A 14,844-nucleotide genomic window follows, 5' to 3' on the forward strand; every position below is an offset into this window, starting at 1 on the left:
ATGCAATGTTAATCTATAAACTGAACCATGAAATTCCCTGGAATAAATTAGCTCATCAATCCATCTAATAGCAAGGTCAATGCTGCCGACTATGCATGGAACACAGGCCAATTATCAGTTGAAGTACAATAAAGCATCTTTGTAGAAACTATAAGCACAGACAGCAGCAAGAAATACATGGCCAAACGAATTAAGACTGACATTGAAACAAAAACCATCAATTACAGCATTTGTTCACTGTCTCCTCATCAAACCACCAAGAATCATGAAAATTGTTGATTTGTGAACTATATGCAACAAGTAACATAAATAAGTTAACATACAACACCAAGTTGGCAACATACTTAATCAACTGCTGCCAAGCCATAGTAATGTTTTTACGCATTGCAAGGTCTACTAGAACCAAGTGCCTTCAAGCCATAGTAATGTTCTTCCGTCTCATAGCAAGGTCTAATAGGCTTTCACCAATATTTAGTGACACACACACTCATGACTCATCAGAAATCAACTATTTACCATCACCATGAACACTCTTACTGGTTGTAGTGCAGTTGACCTCATTTGGACACAAGCAGCATGTCTGGCTTCCGCTGCTTGCTTGGTGTGTTTGGCTTTGAACTTGGCCTAGAGCTCGACGCAGTACTCCCGGCTGTGCCAGATGCCACAGTTGCGCCGGAAGCTGCTGCAGCTGCTGCCTTGGAAGCCTTTCGTGCACTCTTGTCAAGCTCAATCAAGCTTCGGGCTGCTAAGATTGCCTGTGGCACAAGGTCGTGGCACGCGCGAGCATAGACAACCCTCACGGCTTCTGCTGCGGCATCCCGCACCTCCGGTGGGTTCAGGGGTGCAAGCAAGCAGTGCCCAAGAACCCTCATCACCGGCTGGAGCAGCTCCCACGGGAGTGGCACCCTCGCCTCCTTCACCTCCTCCTTGCCGCAATTCCGCCCACTGCTGTCTCCATTGACACGCATCCTAGCCAATTCCTCCTCCAATTCCTTCCCATTCTCAGCCTCAGACGACATTGGCGACATGGACTCAAAAGAATCCCCCTCCTCTTCCTCCAACTCCTTCTCATCAAGCTCAAAACGGCATTTACAGTACTGCCCCGCCCACGCCGCCACGGCACTGCAGGCATCCACCTTGGAAGCAGCCGGCATCTGCGAAATCTTGGAGTGGTACGCCTCGAAAGCGACTCCGATAATCCCCGCGCGCTTGGTCGACTTCACGGCCGCCTGTGGCTCCAGCGGCGGCGACAGCACCCCCACCACCGGCGTCGCCGACGGAGGAGGAATAGGCGGCGGCTGCGGCCGGCGAGGAGACCTGGTGCTGGGGGTGGATGCCGGCGTATGGTACAGAGAGGGGACGGAGAGGTCGGGCACCTGGACAAGGACGGGCTTCCCCTGACGGTTCTTGGCCTCGGAGGAGTAGACCGCGAGAAGGACGGCCTCGAAGCCGGAGAGAGAGGAGGGGAGCTCGGGCGGCAAGCGGCGGAGGTAGAGCGCCGCGAGGAGGGGCAGGAAGGCGAGCGCAGCGAGGCGGAGGTCGGGATCTGCGGAGAGGAGCGTGTCGTAGAGCCAGTGGCAGGCGGGGTCGTCGGCGCCTCCCCCCGAACGGAGCGCGCCAGAAAGCGCCGCGTAGGCATCGGGAGAGCGGAGGAGCGCGCGGGCCGGGTGGTCGGAGTCCGCGAGGGCCGCGATGTCGTGGGCGGCGGGCGGAGGGAGGATGGAGGAGAGCGCGAGGATGCGGGAGCGCGCCTGCGAGACGGACTCCCACCAGGAAGGGGTGGGGTTAGAGGCCGACGCCGAGGCGGAGCCGGAGGGCGAGGCGGCGCCCGCGCCGGCGGAGGACGGGGAGGGAGTCATGGCCCCGGCGGCGGTGGCGGCGGAGAAGCCGAGATGAGATCTCGCGCGGCTGTAGAATGGACGCTTTGGTGATTAATTGTTTCTTGAAGGGTTCCGTCGTAAAACTAGAGAGTAGAGACAGGTAGCGGGTAGTCATAAGTGGGCTTGGCGGGTCGTGGATAATATTCGTGATCCATATTCTCCAAATGGGCTGGCAGATTGCGGATAATATTTGCGATCCATTTTCTGAATGGGCCAAATGTGTTTTGGGTCACTGTGAATATCGTAGTAGTTAATTTTTTATTTTTTTTATTTTAAATTTTCAAATTTAGTAATTTTAGGTGATCGTCTGAAAATACAGTAACTATAGACGACGTCCGCACTCAGCTGAAATTTATCTTTTTTTCCTATTGTATAAGTGAATCATAAAGCAAATCCAACGGCCGATAATCTGACTGAAATCACGAATTAAAATAGCTAGCTACTGTATAGCAGCTGCGTTTTTTAAGGACCTGGCTTCTTTTGTGCGACGCAACATCTGATGCAATCAAAGGTGGGCGAAAAGAAGTTGGAGTTGCAAGAAGAAGAAGATTCGGCGGGGCCCAGCCCAGCCCAGCCCACTTCGGCGAAGTCAAAGCAAAAGCGACCCGGGTCGCGACCGAATCGGACTCGGAGGCCCAGCCAAAGCTCAACCCCAAAAGTGAGACAGCCCGCCGCAACGGGACAAAAGCTCAGCTCGGCCGGCGTCATTGGATCCTCCGCCCCGCCCGCCGCACCTGCCTTATTTCCCTCTCCACCTCCTCCTCCTCCTCCTCCCGTCCTCCGCCTCCGTGCCAACTGCATTGCTCCCCGTCCTCCGCCTCCGTGCCAACTGCATTGCTCCCCGTCCTCCGCGCGCAGGTACGCACGCGCTGCTCCCCCCGTTTCTGGCGGTTTGCCCTTCGCTCTCCGCGCGCATCAGTGCCCATTTCGGTTGGAGTTGGGATCGGTAGCTCGGGTTCCTCCGGGGAGAGTCCTACCTGCGCCGGCGCCGCTGAGCTGGATTTGAAATGCTCGCTCGCTACGGGCGACCTCGTGGTTCAAGTCTGCGTCTGGACCCTGCTCCGGTGCTTACATTTAGAATGCTAGGATCGATTGCGTCGAGCATCGTCGTTAGCTGTCAGGCTTCAGTGACCCAGGTCGTCTGCGTATATGTTTGATTACTTGGTGAAAACAATTTTGTTTGGTTGGGTGTTAGTGGTTTCTTGGCTGCGTCATTTGGGACTGTCAGCTCGTTGAACTACGTAGGTGAAATCCTTTGCCAGAACCTGCTATAGTGCTATGAGTCCCATCCATCCACCATGGTTCGTCGTCAAAACAACGTTTGCCCCTTGCTCTAAGGTTGAGTTCCTTCCATCTATGAGGACGATGCACAGCAGCTCCCGGCATCTCGCTGTGTTCTGTGCAAAAGCAAAATTCCTCTTTACAAATACTACTTAGTTACTCGCCCCTCCATTGAAGAAACTTTCCTAGTGCCGGAGTTCTTGCTAGTGAGAACGAACTGAAGTTCCAATAGCTGGTTGCTGGAGTTCTGCAACATCTCAGGATACAAAGTTCTATGTGCTTGTGGCCTTCTAAAGTAGGCTGTGCATGAGAAAAGGAATCATATCACTGGTAGTGTTATTTAGTTTTTCTAGCGATGATATCTGGGGCCAACATCTCGGGAAGGTTCACCCCATGAAATTATTATTGCAGGTTTCTTGCTTCAAGACCTCTGTCAATCAGTATCTACTCTCGGTGGGCTAGAAGTGATATAAGGGGTGTCGTCCAAGAAATATGAATCCGTATTTTATTGGTTTTGTTTTCCCTTTTGTGGCATCTCTGCTGTTCACCAAGAGAAAGCCTGAAAAGAAGAAGAGGGGAGTGATAGTTGATGTGGGTGCAGAGCCTGGCTATGCCATCCGTAACCAGAGATTTGAACAGCCTGTCGAAACACACTGGGAGGGGATTTTCACACTTGCTGAGCTATTTGAGCAATCATGCAAGCAGTTTGCCTACATGCCCCTGCTTGGCACCAGGAAGCTCATTTCAAGGGAATTAGAGGTAGCTGCCGATGGGAGATCCTTTGAGAAGCTCCATTTGGGGTGTTATGAGTGGAAAAGTTATGCTGATGCATTCAAGACTGTCTGCAACTTCTCTTCTGGTCTAGTGCAAATTGGACACCAGAAGGATGAGCGTGTTGCTATTTTTGCTGATACACAAGCTGAGTGGCAGATTGCATTGCAGGTATCTTCTCCACCCATCTACCAATATTAGCAAATACAGCTGCTATTGGTCATCAAGTATGCAAGTATCTGGAAGCGTAGATGGTGTAAATTCATCTTCAAGTTTCTTCATCTTCCCTTTTAAAATGCAAGCTTTGCAAAAATACATAGATAGCGTGTGCTACAGTACTAGGGTGCTTGTTCTGCTTGATGAGTTTAGCTGTGGATGTGTTTTAAGTAACTACCTCATGAAACATGGTAGATTTAGTTTTACAAATGAGCTTCCTTATTTTGACAATATCATGTAAAGGTAGGATTGAGCATTCAAAAGACAATAAAGACCAAATGTTCTACCATTGTCCTTGTATAGAAATGTGAAATGATCTCATGGGAAGGAAGGGAGTGATGCTGACATTCTTGATGAATGGACATTGCTAATGATAGAGATATGAAGATCTAAGAAATTATTTATATCTTCACATGAAAACCGGTTTCCTTCAACCATATTGCCACTTGATGGAGAAATCAATTATGCTGTCGCATTTTGCTTATGTTTTTTCTTACAGTAAATCAATTCTGCTGCCACATTTTGCTTATATTCTTTACATTGAGTTAATATTTAGCTCTTCAAATCATTTGCAAGTTCTATAATCTTCTTTCCTCTCTTTGCAAGGCGTGCTTCAGACAAAATATTACAGTTGTGACCATATATGCCTCCTTGGGGGAGGGGGCGCTATGTCACTCACTAAATGAGGTTGGCTGATTTCATCCCATGTTGTCCATGCATTTGAAATCCTTGTTTATACCATACCATGCTCAAGTCCCATACTTATCAGTTATCAGTTATAACAGCATATCTCAACACAATTGGTTTTTATTGTTATTAGTCACAGCATTATCTCATCTTGATAGTCAGCAAATACTGTCATATCATTTCAAACATTATTGCTAAAGTATTTACGATGCCGTACCTATTATATGTGTAACTGCTATACTTTCAGCTAATCTTATTCCTGCTTTGACTCTTTAGACTGGGGTAACTACTGTTGTCTGCGGACGGAAAGAACTGAAAAAGCTGATTCATATAAGTGGCCAACTTGATACTGTGAAACATGTCATCTACATAAATGAGGAAGGTGTCTCCACTGAAGTATCCTTGGCTCAAAAATGCACGAGCTGGACCATTAGGTCATTTGAGGATGTAGAGAGGTTAGGATTGGAAAGACCTGTCAAAGCAAACTTGCCTCTCCCATCAGATACTGCAGTGATTATGTATACAAGTGGCAGCACAGGAATGCCTAAGGTTTGTTCAAATCCTAGTATTTCAACATTTTATTTTCATTCTACTGTGGATCTGAAATAATTATCTCTCTTGCTAGTGCTTATGTTAGATCACTTCAAGATATGTAAAATTATCAATGCTTGTTTTTTTTTTTTTCTGAGATCATCTACTCTACAACTTCTACTGATCGAGGCAGCATTCTCGTTTGTATAATTTTTCACAGGGAGTCATGATGAGTCACCGCAATGTCTTGGCTACTGTTTCAGCTGTTATGACGATTGTGCCTGCACTTGGTAGGAAGGATGTGTACCTGGCATACCTCCCGCTAGCACATATCCTTGAATTGGCAGCTGAGGTAAGCATTGTCATGACATCCTGATCTATTCCACATTGTTGGTCTTTTTTTTTCTAATGCTGATTCACTTTATGCAAATGGGATGTTTAGGCAATCATAACTGCTGTTGGGGCTTCAATAGGATATGGATCACCATTGACCCTGACTGATACATCAAATAAAATAAAAAGGGGGACGCAAGGCGACGCTTCAGCGCTGAAGCCAACACTTATGACTGCTGTACCTGCTATACTTGACCGTGTTCGTGATGGCGTACGAAAAAATGTAATGCCCTTTACAATTCATTCATCCATTGATTTTCATGCTCTTTTATGTTATCTCAGCTGTTCTGTTTTTTCATACCCATATGAATTCAGGTAGATGCAAAGGGTGGGTTAGCAAAGAAATTATTTGATATTGCTTATAGCCGCCGCCTAGCTGCTGTTAATGGAAGCTGGCTTGGTGCGTGGGGACTAGAGAAGCTCTTGTGGGATATGCTTGTCTTTCAGAAGGTGCGTGCAATCTTGGGAGGGAGGATTCGCTTTATTCTTTCAGGTGGAGCACCTTTGTCAGGGGACACTCAGAGATTTATAAATATATGCCTTGGGTGAGATTCAAGTCTTTTTTTTAAGTGATTCTCAATTTGTGTTGTTAATGTTAATTGTGTCTGTAATTCAAACATTTCAAGTCAATAGCTTGCATATGAATATACAATATTTTATTGTAGTGCAGAATTGATAGGGTGAATTATGCTGTTGCAGGGCTCCAATATCGCAAGGATATGGCTTGACTGAAACCTGTGCTGGTGGGACATTTTCGGAGTATGATGACACATCTGTTGGTCGTGTTGGTGCTCCTCTGCCTTGTTCATACATTAAGGTATAGATTTTTTTTCTTCTAGTGGTTTAGCTCACGTCCATTTCCTGTAGAAACAACTATTGTCTTCAAGGAAATATTGGAACAGTTGATAACAGATCTTCATCTTAGTTATCTAGTGAAGTATGTCTGGAAGATTTTCCCTGATTAAAGTGATAAGCTCATGTTTTTTAATGTATGAGTGCAAAGCTTGAAACAGAAGCTATTGCATGAAAATAACCTCTGTGCTGACAATTAATGTTTTTTTGCATGTCCACTTTTATTTTTATGGCTTTCTCCTTTCATTTTTGTGCTTCATATGAGTCGTTTTCTTCTCCTTTGCCTTCAGATTCAATATTTTTCCTAATATAGTGGCAATTATATTCACACATGACAGTTGATAGACTGGGCCGAAGGTGGATACTTAACAACTGATTCGCCAATGCCTCGGGGTGAAATAGTTATTGGAGGTCCAAATGTAACTAAAGGCTACTTCAAAAATGAAGCAAAAACAAATGAGGTCTACAAGGTATGTCTCCAATAATGCCCAGTCCACGGAAAAGAGTGTATCGTGGAAATTGTTGTTTTAACACTAAGCCTCATATGAAGGATGATGAAAGAGGCATGCGGTGGTTCTACTCTGGTGACATCGGGCGCTTGCACCCAGATGGCTGTCTTGAAATCATTGACCGTAAGAAGGACATAGTCAAGCTTCAACACGGTGAATATGTATCGCTAGGAAAGGTATGCAGGCTTCTTTTCTGACCAAACAATACAAGTCCCTGTTAACTCTTTTTAACTAATGATACAATCACAGGTGGAGGCTGCTTTGAGTGTGAGCCCATACGTTGACCAGATCATGATCCATGCTGACCCCTTCCACAGCTACTGTGTCGCACTTGTTGTAGCTGCATACAGCGAGCTGAAAGACTGGGCCTCCAAACAAGGAATCGCATATACTGATTTTTCAGATTTGTGCCAGAAGCAAGAGACAGTCAAAGAAGTCCTCCAATCTTTAGCAAAGGTTTGTGTCCTCCCTACATTTATGTTAATTCATGGTTGTTTGATTTCTCAACATTGCGCACCTGGTTGATTTAACAATTCATCCATAGACCCCCTCAACACATTTCTTCCTTCAGTTTAATGTTTCGGTAATGATTGCATTTGCTGGAAGATTTAGCAACTTATGATCTCTTCTTTGTTCCTATTCTTCTATGTGAAATACAACAGCAATGTGCTGTGCCTGTAGCTGTACCGATATGAGAAAAAGAGAGGATCTGTTAGACCTCAGGTGTCATACCAATCGAAACCTATGCACATACCAATCGAAGAACAAATTGAATGTTGCAGGCATTTCATAATATGCTGCTATGATGGTAACTCAGATTGTACTGACATGTGCTTGTTCTTCAGGCTGCTAAGCAAGCGCATCTGGAGAAGTTTGAGATCCCAGCCAAAATCAAGCTGATACCAGATCCATGGACACCAGAGTCGGGCCTTGTCACGGCTGCCCTAAAGCTCAAGAGGGAAGTCATCAAGAAGGCATACGAGAAGGACCTTGCTCAGCTGTACAGCTAATGTTGCTGCCGCTACAGTCTCTTAAGGATAGGGTGTTCTTCGGTCGCAACAACAAAAGTTTTCTGTTCGTAGTATGCTTGAACCGCTGGTTTTTGTGAAGACTTGTAAGACAACAGCTGATGGTGAATTGGTGATGAGAGACGGAGGTAAATCAATCGCCAAGAATGTGTAGTGTTTCCCTGCGCGCCAAGAGGGGGCTGTACCTTGCAGAATTGAGGATTCCTTGCATGTCTAAGAGTATCTGTGTTCTTGCCAGCACACCTTGGTAGAATCTTGTTGAATTTTTACTGCTATGGTTCCTACGACTTCCACAATTTGGAATAAGCAAATTTTGACATTGATAACTCTAGAGTTCTTTTGAGATTCCAGCTTTAGAACAGCATGTTCACGAATCTGGTACCTTAGAGAAATGCATACTGCCCACCAAGTTGTAAATGGGTTCGTAACATCTAGCAGCATGAGGAACTCGATGAAAACATTCAAGCAGAAATTATTTTAGTTCAAACAATCAGCCATCAGCTCAGGCCTAACTAACTTAATGTAAGTAAAAATATCACACGCTAAACCATCAACAATCACAGCAACCTTGAATGATACAACCAGCAACAAAACTCAAGCTCAAGCATAGATGACACAACATTGCAAATAAGGCATGGAGTAAAGGGATGACGATAATATATCACATTATTATTTGGCTACAATTCCGTGTTTTTTATTCATCAGGAATAAAATTAAAGCCACTTTGTCCAGGAGCATCCATCCAGCCTTAACCCAAAAAATAACCTCTGCTTGACGGTAAACAGCAACCACCAAGAAGAACATGACTGGATGTGCCACCTTCCCCTTCAGTTATAAATGTTTCCTTAATACATGGTCACAAGAATAAACTAGACAAGAACCCCCGAGTTTCAGCTCCTCTCAAAATAACATAATAAACAGTGCAGTAATAGTAGAATGGTAGTGGGAGGTGCCTAATCCGCACGGGATTGGCCAGCACGGGATGAGAGGATGATGCCGACAATGAGTCCGTAGAGAGCAAGTGCTTCTGCGAAAATGAGGATGAGGATCATGCCCACAAATAGCTTTGGCTGTTGTGCATTTGCCCTGAAATCAATGGCCCAAAAAGGAAGTCAAAATAATATTCAAAACTAAGCACCCATGCAGGAGCATTAGATAATACACAGATGACAGATGAAAGCAGGGTGAACTTAGGAAAGGAACATATCAAAGCAAATAATATTTAAAGCAGAAAACATTTCTGTTTCAAATTCCAACTGATTTAATTTACATAGAGCCTACAGACAGAATTCAGTGATTTTTATGGATTTATCTTGTGAATGAATCATAACTCACATTCAAATCTAATAATCATAATTCAGTGATTTTATGGGTAAACTTAGGAAAGGAACATATCAAACCTTAATGGAACATAGGTTGATCATAATTCAGTGAGGTAGCAAAACATAATTGTAAACTCCATGTCTTTCAATCATAAATAATCACAATGTTCCATGTACACCAGCTACACAGCTATTATTCACACATGAAAGTTTAAAGATACAGAAAGACCGGTAGCATAAGTTAACAATGTTAACTACTGTTTTCTGTTATCTGCTTTTTGATGAACACTATTTTTTGGTTAAAGGAGAATGTTTCCAAAAGTATAGCATCAAAATAAAATAAGCATGATGTAGCATACATATATATTATCACTAAAACAAAACGAGATAATCAAAATGGGAAGAAACTTCTTTAATCGCAAAAGTAGCACCATTTGGGATATTTTCCTCTTTCACATGTATGATGACCTAAGAAGAAAATTTATGTACAAGCCCGTCATCATTAGGACAAAAGAACATCAGGTCTACAAAGAACTTTAAATGCTAATAACTACCTTACAGTACGTAGATTTTGGTTCTTATGACTTATGAGGCTAAAGCGAGTGAGCAACACCATTATGGCTTATAGTGTCACAATCTTAACCCAATCAACCTTAAAGCAATCAGAAGGTACAATATCAACATTATGGAGAGGATCTATAAGGTACTCCATTGGCATTAACAGCAGACAGTAGCAAAAGAAAGCATAAGAAGAAAAAAAAATGATATTTGATGCTTACTACATGCACAAGATGCAGATGTAAAAAGCTACTACATTGACATCAACCATAGATAATGATGTGAAATCGAAAGATGGTCTATCTAACCATCTAACATAGAAAAGCAGGCAAGAACAAGTTTACCTGACTCCAGCATCACCGACGATACCGATGGCCATGCCGGCGGCGAGCCCGGCGAGGCCACAAGCAAGCCCAGACGAGAGGTGCGCGTAGCCATCAAACAGGTAGTACGGCTTGGCCTTGGGGTTGATCCCAGTGCTGATGATGACGGCGATGATGAGACCGTAGATACCCAGAACACCAGCCATGACCACGGGCACGATGGACTTCATGACGAGCTCGGGCCGCATCACGCCCATCGACGCCACGCCCACGCCGCTCTTCGCCGTCCCGTAGGCCGCACCCATGCCTGCACCGGATCAAGAAACGGAAAGCGTCGTCAGCAACAACCCAACCAAGAAAGCGCTTTGATTCCAGCAATCCTGCCCCCGATCGGACCAAATCTGGCCCAGCAACGGAAGAATCCGGCACTGGCACGCCCGGGATCGAGCTAATCGGAGGCTGGAATTCGTTGACGTCGAGGCAAACTACGGAGCCCCGATGATAGATCGGGGCATCGGATGGTGAAAATCCAAACTTTCTTCGGAAAAACTAGAGCTTTTGGTACGGAATCGCTTGATCGCTAGGATGGAAGAGGAGAGGAGGATGAGGGGAGGGTACGTTCGTACATGAGAAGACGAGGGCGGCGGCGGCGCCGAGGAAGCCGAAGAAGGGAGCCGTCTCATCGCCGCTGAACACCGACGACATCTTCCTCCGTTCTCCTCTTCTTCTCTCTCGCTCTCGCTGACTCGCTTGCTCGGTCGGTCTCGGGCTTGCCGCGTCGCTGAGGCGAGGAAGACGGGAAGGTGGGTAGATGCGATCCCTCCCCGAGACCCCGACCTGATCTGCAAGACTGCAAATCTCCAGAAGCGAGGGCGTGTGCTTTTCCGATTTTGCCCCCGGGGTTGGATGGGTAGAGCCGTATAGGCGTATAGGCTGTCTTATTTTTTTTAGCGTAGGCTGTCTTTTTTAAAAGGAATACAGTGGAGAACCCACTGTTGTAATTAATATATTATTTAAAAGAAGAAGACCAAACTGTACAAAGAGGCTAGTCACGAACAACGAAGAAGAAAAGAAGACTATATAAAGGAGTTTATCCAAGCAGAGAAAATTTCTCTAAGAGGGCTATTTATCTCGGAGAAGCTACTTTTTTCAAAGAGACTAGTCCTGTTGAAGACCAAACCATAAGGCTGTCTTGTTCAGCTTCAAACGTGCAGCCATGCATGGGTGATCTTATTCGTCGTCGATCGTTCATCTTGAATCGTAGCGTCAGCCATGAAACAAGAGTGTGGGAATCTCTTATGAACACGCAATCGATCTCTTTCGTGGCAATGAAATAGTTATGTGGATACTCTGTGTACCGATATGTTACGTGATATTAGATTCTAAGGTCTATTGGCACTCATGTGTTCTGCAAACGATATTCATAAAAAATTATATTTTTTATATAATCTTAAATAAAGATGATCTTTATATAAAAAATATACGTATCGATGATATCTATAATTTTCTGTCAAATATTTAACTATAAAGTATATACATATAAAGAGTATAACATATACAGATAAGGTACGTTATGTGTATACTTAACAACTCTAAATATTACGGAACTGAATATACAGTATATGATAATCCCAAAGATACAGAAGACGCATGCTAAAAAGGTCTTGATTAGTTACCCAATTTAAGAACAACTAGTATCCTAACCGAATTTATCTGATCTTTCTTGGTAAATAAGATGAAATATTTCTCTATTGATTTGATGAGATAGGAGATGGTACAAGACCCCTATATAAAGTAAGGACCCAGACCCCTGAAGAAGACTCTTTTTTTACAGGAGCACAACTCATTTATAACTCAATGCAAGCACTAGAAACTCAATGCAAGCACTAGAGCCACAGGAGATACTTGACGACTTCATCATTAATCTAGTTTAGATCTTATCTACTCATTGTAATAGATCTAGATATATTATATGTACTCGAATGAATACAGATATATCATCAACCACACATGACATATGGTATTACTCTAATCAGTGGCATGAACCTATATATACATTGTGTGTGCCTCGTCTCTGGTTCGATTACTGGATCACAAAGACAACCCCATTATTCTCACGGACATATTATCAGAAAAAAAAACCCTCGATATTTTTAATTAATTTTTTTTTTCATTCGAATCTGTTTAGATACCAAAAAATAGTTATAAATTTATAGAATTTGTAGCCACTTTTTGGTATCTAAATAGATTAAAATGAAAAAGTGTTCAATTATAAAGTTGTATTATCGATAGGTATAATTTTCATATAAAGATTATCTTCATTCAAGATCATATGAAAAAATTTAAATATCATCTTCGTTCAGTACACAGAATGTTGATATGCCCTAGGCCCCACTGCCCGTAGTATATCGGCACATAAAGTGCCGGTAGTTACTTATTTCTACCAATATCGGATTTTAGATATTATTTTATAATTTTTTAATAAAATAATATTATTTAAAAAAAGCTCCAAAAAGAAAAAGAAGGGAAGCTACAATTAGTGGAAGGGAAAGTAAAAAGTCTGAGCTCCTATAGGCTGGAGGTTCACGGTCGTCATTCCGAGAATAAATGTGAAATTTAAGGAGTGAGTGCCCAGATTGATGATTGAGATTGTTTATTTTGCATTTAGTATATCACAAACAAAGATGTGTTTTCTTAGCTCCAGTAAGCATAGGAGCATTTCGTGCTATATAGGATCACGTTATTTGACACGCTGCGTGTTAAATATTATTCCACGCGTGGTGTTTGGACCAAACCGACCTGGCCGGAGCGACCAAATAGGTTTGCATACGGGAAGAAACAGAAAATAATCTATTAAAAAACAGAAAAAATACCTATTAAGAAACTAAAAAGCCAAAAAATACACGTTATGAAACAGAAAAACATACATTGTAAATAGGAAAAAACCTATTAAGAAACAGGAAAGCTAGAAACACACGTTATAATACGGGAAAATACTCATTATAAAACAGGAAAACCGGAAAACATATATTATAAAATAGGGAAAAAGTCTATTAAGAAACCGGAAAGCAATTGTTGGTAGCAACGTCATATATGGAATACAAAAGAATAACAACATACGAGATTTTCTCTCTAAATAAGGAAACTAATCATGTAATTAGGAAGCAATCTTCAGCTAATTAAATAAAAGGATAACAACAAATGAGATTTACTCTCTCAACAAGAAACTAATCACATAATCAACAAACAATCTTCAGGCAATCAAGAAAAGATATAACAGTCTGTGAGATTTCCTCTCTAAACAAGAAAACTAATCATATAATCAGGAAAATAATTATTGGGTAATCAAGGAAAAAATAGGTAAAATTATCAAGTAATTATATATGTGATGCTTTCCTATGATGTTTATTATTTTAATATTGTGGTCATATATGTGGTGCGTGAAATAACTTGTTTTGTTATTTTAATCTCGTGAAATCACTTGTTTCGGTGTTTTGATAATTATTTTCATCGTTTTTCGATTTCGATGACTATCTTTTCTGGTTGAGTAAAACACGATTTCCATGTACAATAAAAATATTTCATCATTTATTTGATACTTTTTTGGGTCTAATAATTATCGTTTCCTATTTGCAATATCCATCTTTTACTTATAGTTTTTGGGACTAAGGAACATGAAAATAAAAAGTATGGGCAGAAACTGAACCGAATAGGAAGGTCTGTCTACTTAAAATTGAACCAAACAAAGGTGAAAATTATCATAATATATGATTCAACCAATCTCTTTGTATACTAGAAAAGATTTCAAAAATATTCCCTTAACAAATCACATTAACTCAAGATCAAAATTGTACACAAAAGAAACCCACGCTTGGATTGAAGGAGATGGTGAGGGCATGACGACCACCGTGCCGCCACTTGTACCGATGATGGACCTTGATGTCTGGCAAGCACTACAAGAATCGTGGGTGGTGCTGCACGCGGCAGTGCCTGTCGAGGTCCAGGAGTGCGAACACTACCGAGCAGCGCATGCACCCGCCACGGCGCCTCCGCCGAGTACGTCAATTAGGTTGACAGTGGAGACTCGAGAGAGCGCTTGCACCGATGGATGACATCTCGGCTCATCAGTGAACGTTGGGGAGCGAGTGCAGCGAGACAGAGGGATTCACAACCCTGTCAAATTGCCTTACCGGCATTAGCTACAAAATCGGATTTAGAGATCTCCGACAGTTTGTGAGGGATTAGAAGGGAGAGAATGAAACAACTGCTATTTAAAAGCTAGCAGGATGGCTCATTTTCTAATTTGGCACGAGCCAACAGGATTAGATCCCGTTTTTCTAGTAGTGGGATCAAAATTTTCCTATTCTGTAGTTGGGTCAGACGGGTGACGCTAGGTAGCACGTTAAATATTTATTTAACATGTTGTGACATATATATACACATACATAAGAACGCTATTCTATACCTAAAGTGTAGAATACTATTCTACACCA

The 14,844-nt window shown here is 42.8% G+C and overlaps 3 protein-coding genes across 4 annotated transcripts; 1 reads left to right on the forward strand and 2 right to left on the reverse strand.

Annotated features, from left to right (window-relative positions):
- Window positions 1-263: 263 nt before the first annotated feature.
- Window positions 264-1,959, reverse strand: LOC133887143 (uncharacterized). The gene has a single exon (XM_062327082.1). It carries the CDS (start codon window positions 1,857-1,859, stop codon window positions 558-560), a length of 1,302 nt encoding a protein of 433 aa, XP_062183066.1. The 5' UTR covers window positions 1,860-1,959; the 3' UTR covers window positions 264-557.
- A 727-nt stretch (window positions 1,960-2,686) lies between these two features.
- Window positions 2,687-8,477, forward strand: LOC133886574 (long chain acyl-CoA synthetase 9, chloroplastic-like). Of its 2 annotated transcripts, XM_062326244.1 has the most exons (12): window positions 2,687-2,738; window positions 3,573-4,103; window positions 4,755-4,835; window positions 5,112-5,384; window positions 5,587-5,718; window positions 5,809-5,982; window positions 6,075-6,304; window positions 6,459-6,576; window positions 6,950-7,081; window positions 7,162-7,296; window positions 7,370-7,576; window positions 7,966-8,477. In XM_062326244.1, exons 2-12 carry the CDS (start codon window positions 3,654-3,656, stop codon window positions 8,128-8,130), a joined length of 2,097 nt encoding a protein of 698 aa, XP_062182228.1. In that variant the 5' UTR covers window positions 2,687-2,738; window positions 3,573-3,653; the 3' UTR covers window positions 8,131-8,477. The 2 variants fall into 2 exon arrangements, with proteins under 2 accessions (XP_062182228.1, XP_062182229.1); XM_062326245.1 differs by lacking the exon at window positions 2,687-2,738 and having other exon boundaries at window positions 3,899-4,103; window positions 4,766-4,835.
- Window positions 8,478-8,783: 306 nt separating this feature from the next.
- On the reverse strand, window positions 8,784-11,196 carry LOC133886575 (V-type proton ATPase 16 kDa proteolipid subunit-like). Its single transcript, XM_062326246.1, has 3 exons — window positions 10,978-11,196; window positions 10,373-10,658; window positions 8,784-9,234 (listed from the first exon to the last, which is right to left on the reverse strand). The coding sequence occupies exons 1-3, from the start codon at window positions 11,054-11,056 to the stop codon at window positions 9,102-9,104; spliced, it is 498 nt and encodes a 165-aa protein (XP_062182230.1). The 5' UTR covers window positions 11,057-11,196; the 3' UTR covers window positions 8,784-9,101.
- Between the last annotated feature and the right edge of the window lie 3,648 nt (window positions 11,197-14,844).

The sequence above is a fragment of the Phragmites australis genome, chromosome 12, assembly GCF_958298935.1.
Source record: "Phragmites australis chromosome 12, lpPhrAust1.1, whole genome shotgun sequence".
Classification (NCBI taxonomy): Eukaryota; Viridiplantae; Streptophyta; class Magnoliopsida; order Poales; family Poaceae; genus Phragmites; species Phragmites australis.

What these genes read in the sequence shown, in the direction of transcription:
- LOC133887143 (XM_062327082.1), bottom strand. Translation starts at nt 1,859, where the DNA reads ATGACTCCCTCCCCGTCCTCCGCCGGCGCGGGCGCCGCCTCGCCCTCC.
- LOC133886574 (XM_062326244.1), top strand. Translation starts at nt 3,654, where the DNA reads ATGAATCCGTATTTTATTGGTTTTGTTTTCCCTTTTGTGGCATCTCTG. An exon ending in TTTATAAATATATGCCTTGG is followed by an intron (nt 6,305 to 6,458) that starts GTGAGATTCAAG and finishes ATGCTGTTGCAG; the next exon opens with GGCTCCAATATCGCAAGGAT. An exon ending in TCCTCCAATCTTTAGCAAAG is followed by an intron (nt 7,577 to 7,965) that starts GTTTGTGTCCTC and finishes CTTGTTCTTCAG; the next exon opens with GCTGCTAAGCAAGCGCATCT.
- LOC133886575 (XM_062326246.1), bottom strand. Translation starts at nt 11,056, where the DNA reads ATGTCGTCGGTGTTCAGCGGCGATGAGACGGCTCCCTTCTTCGGCTTC. An exon ending in CGCCGCCCTCGTCTTCTCAT is followed by an intron (nt 10,659 to 10,977) that starts GTACGAACGTAC and finishes GATCCGGTGCAG; the next exon opens with GCATGGGTGCGGCCTACGGG. An exon ending in GTCGGTGATGCTGGAGTCAG is followed by an intron (nt 9,235 to 10,372) that starts GTAAACTTGTTC and finishes CATTGATTTCAG; the next exon opens with GGCAAATGCACAACAGCCAA.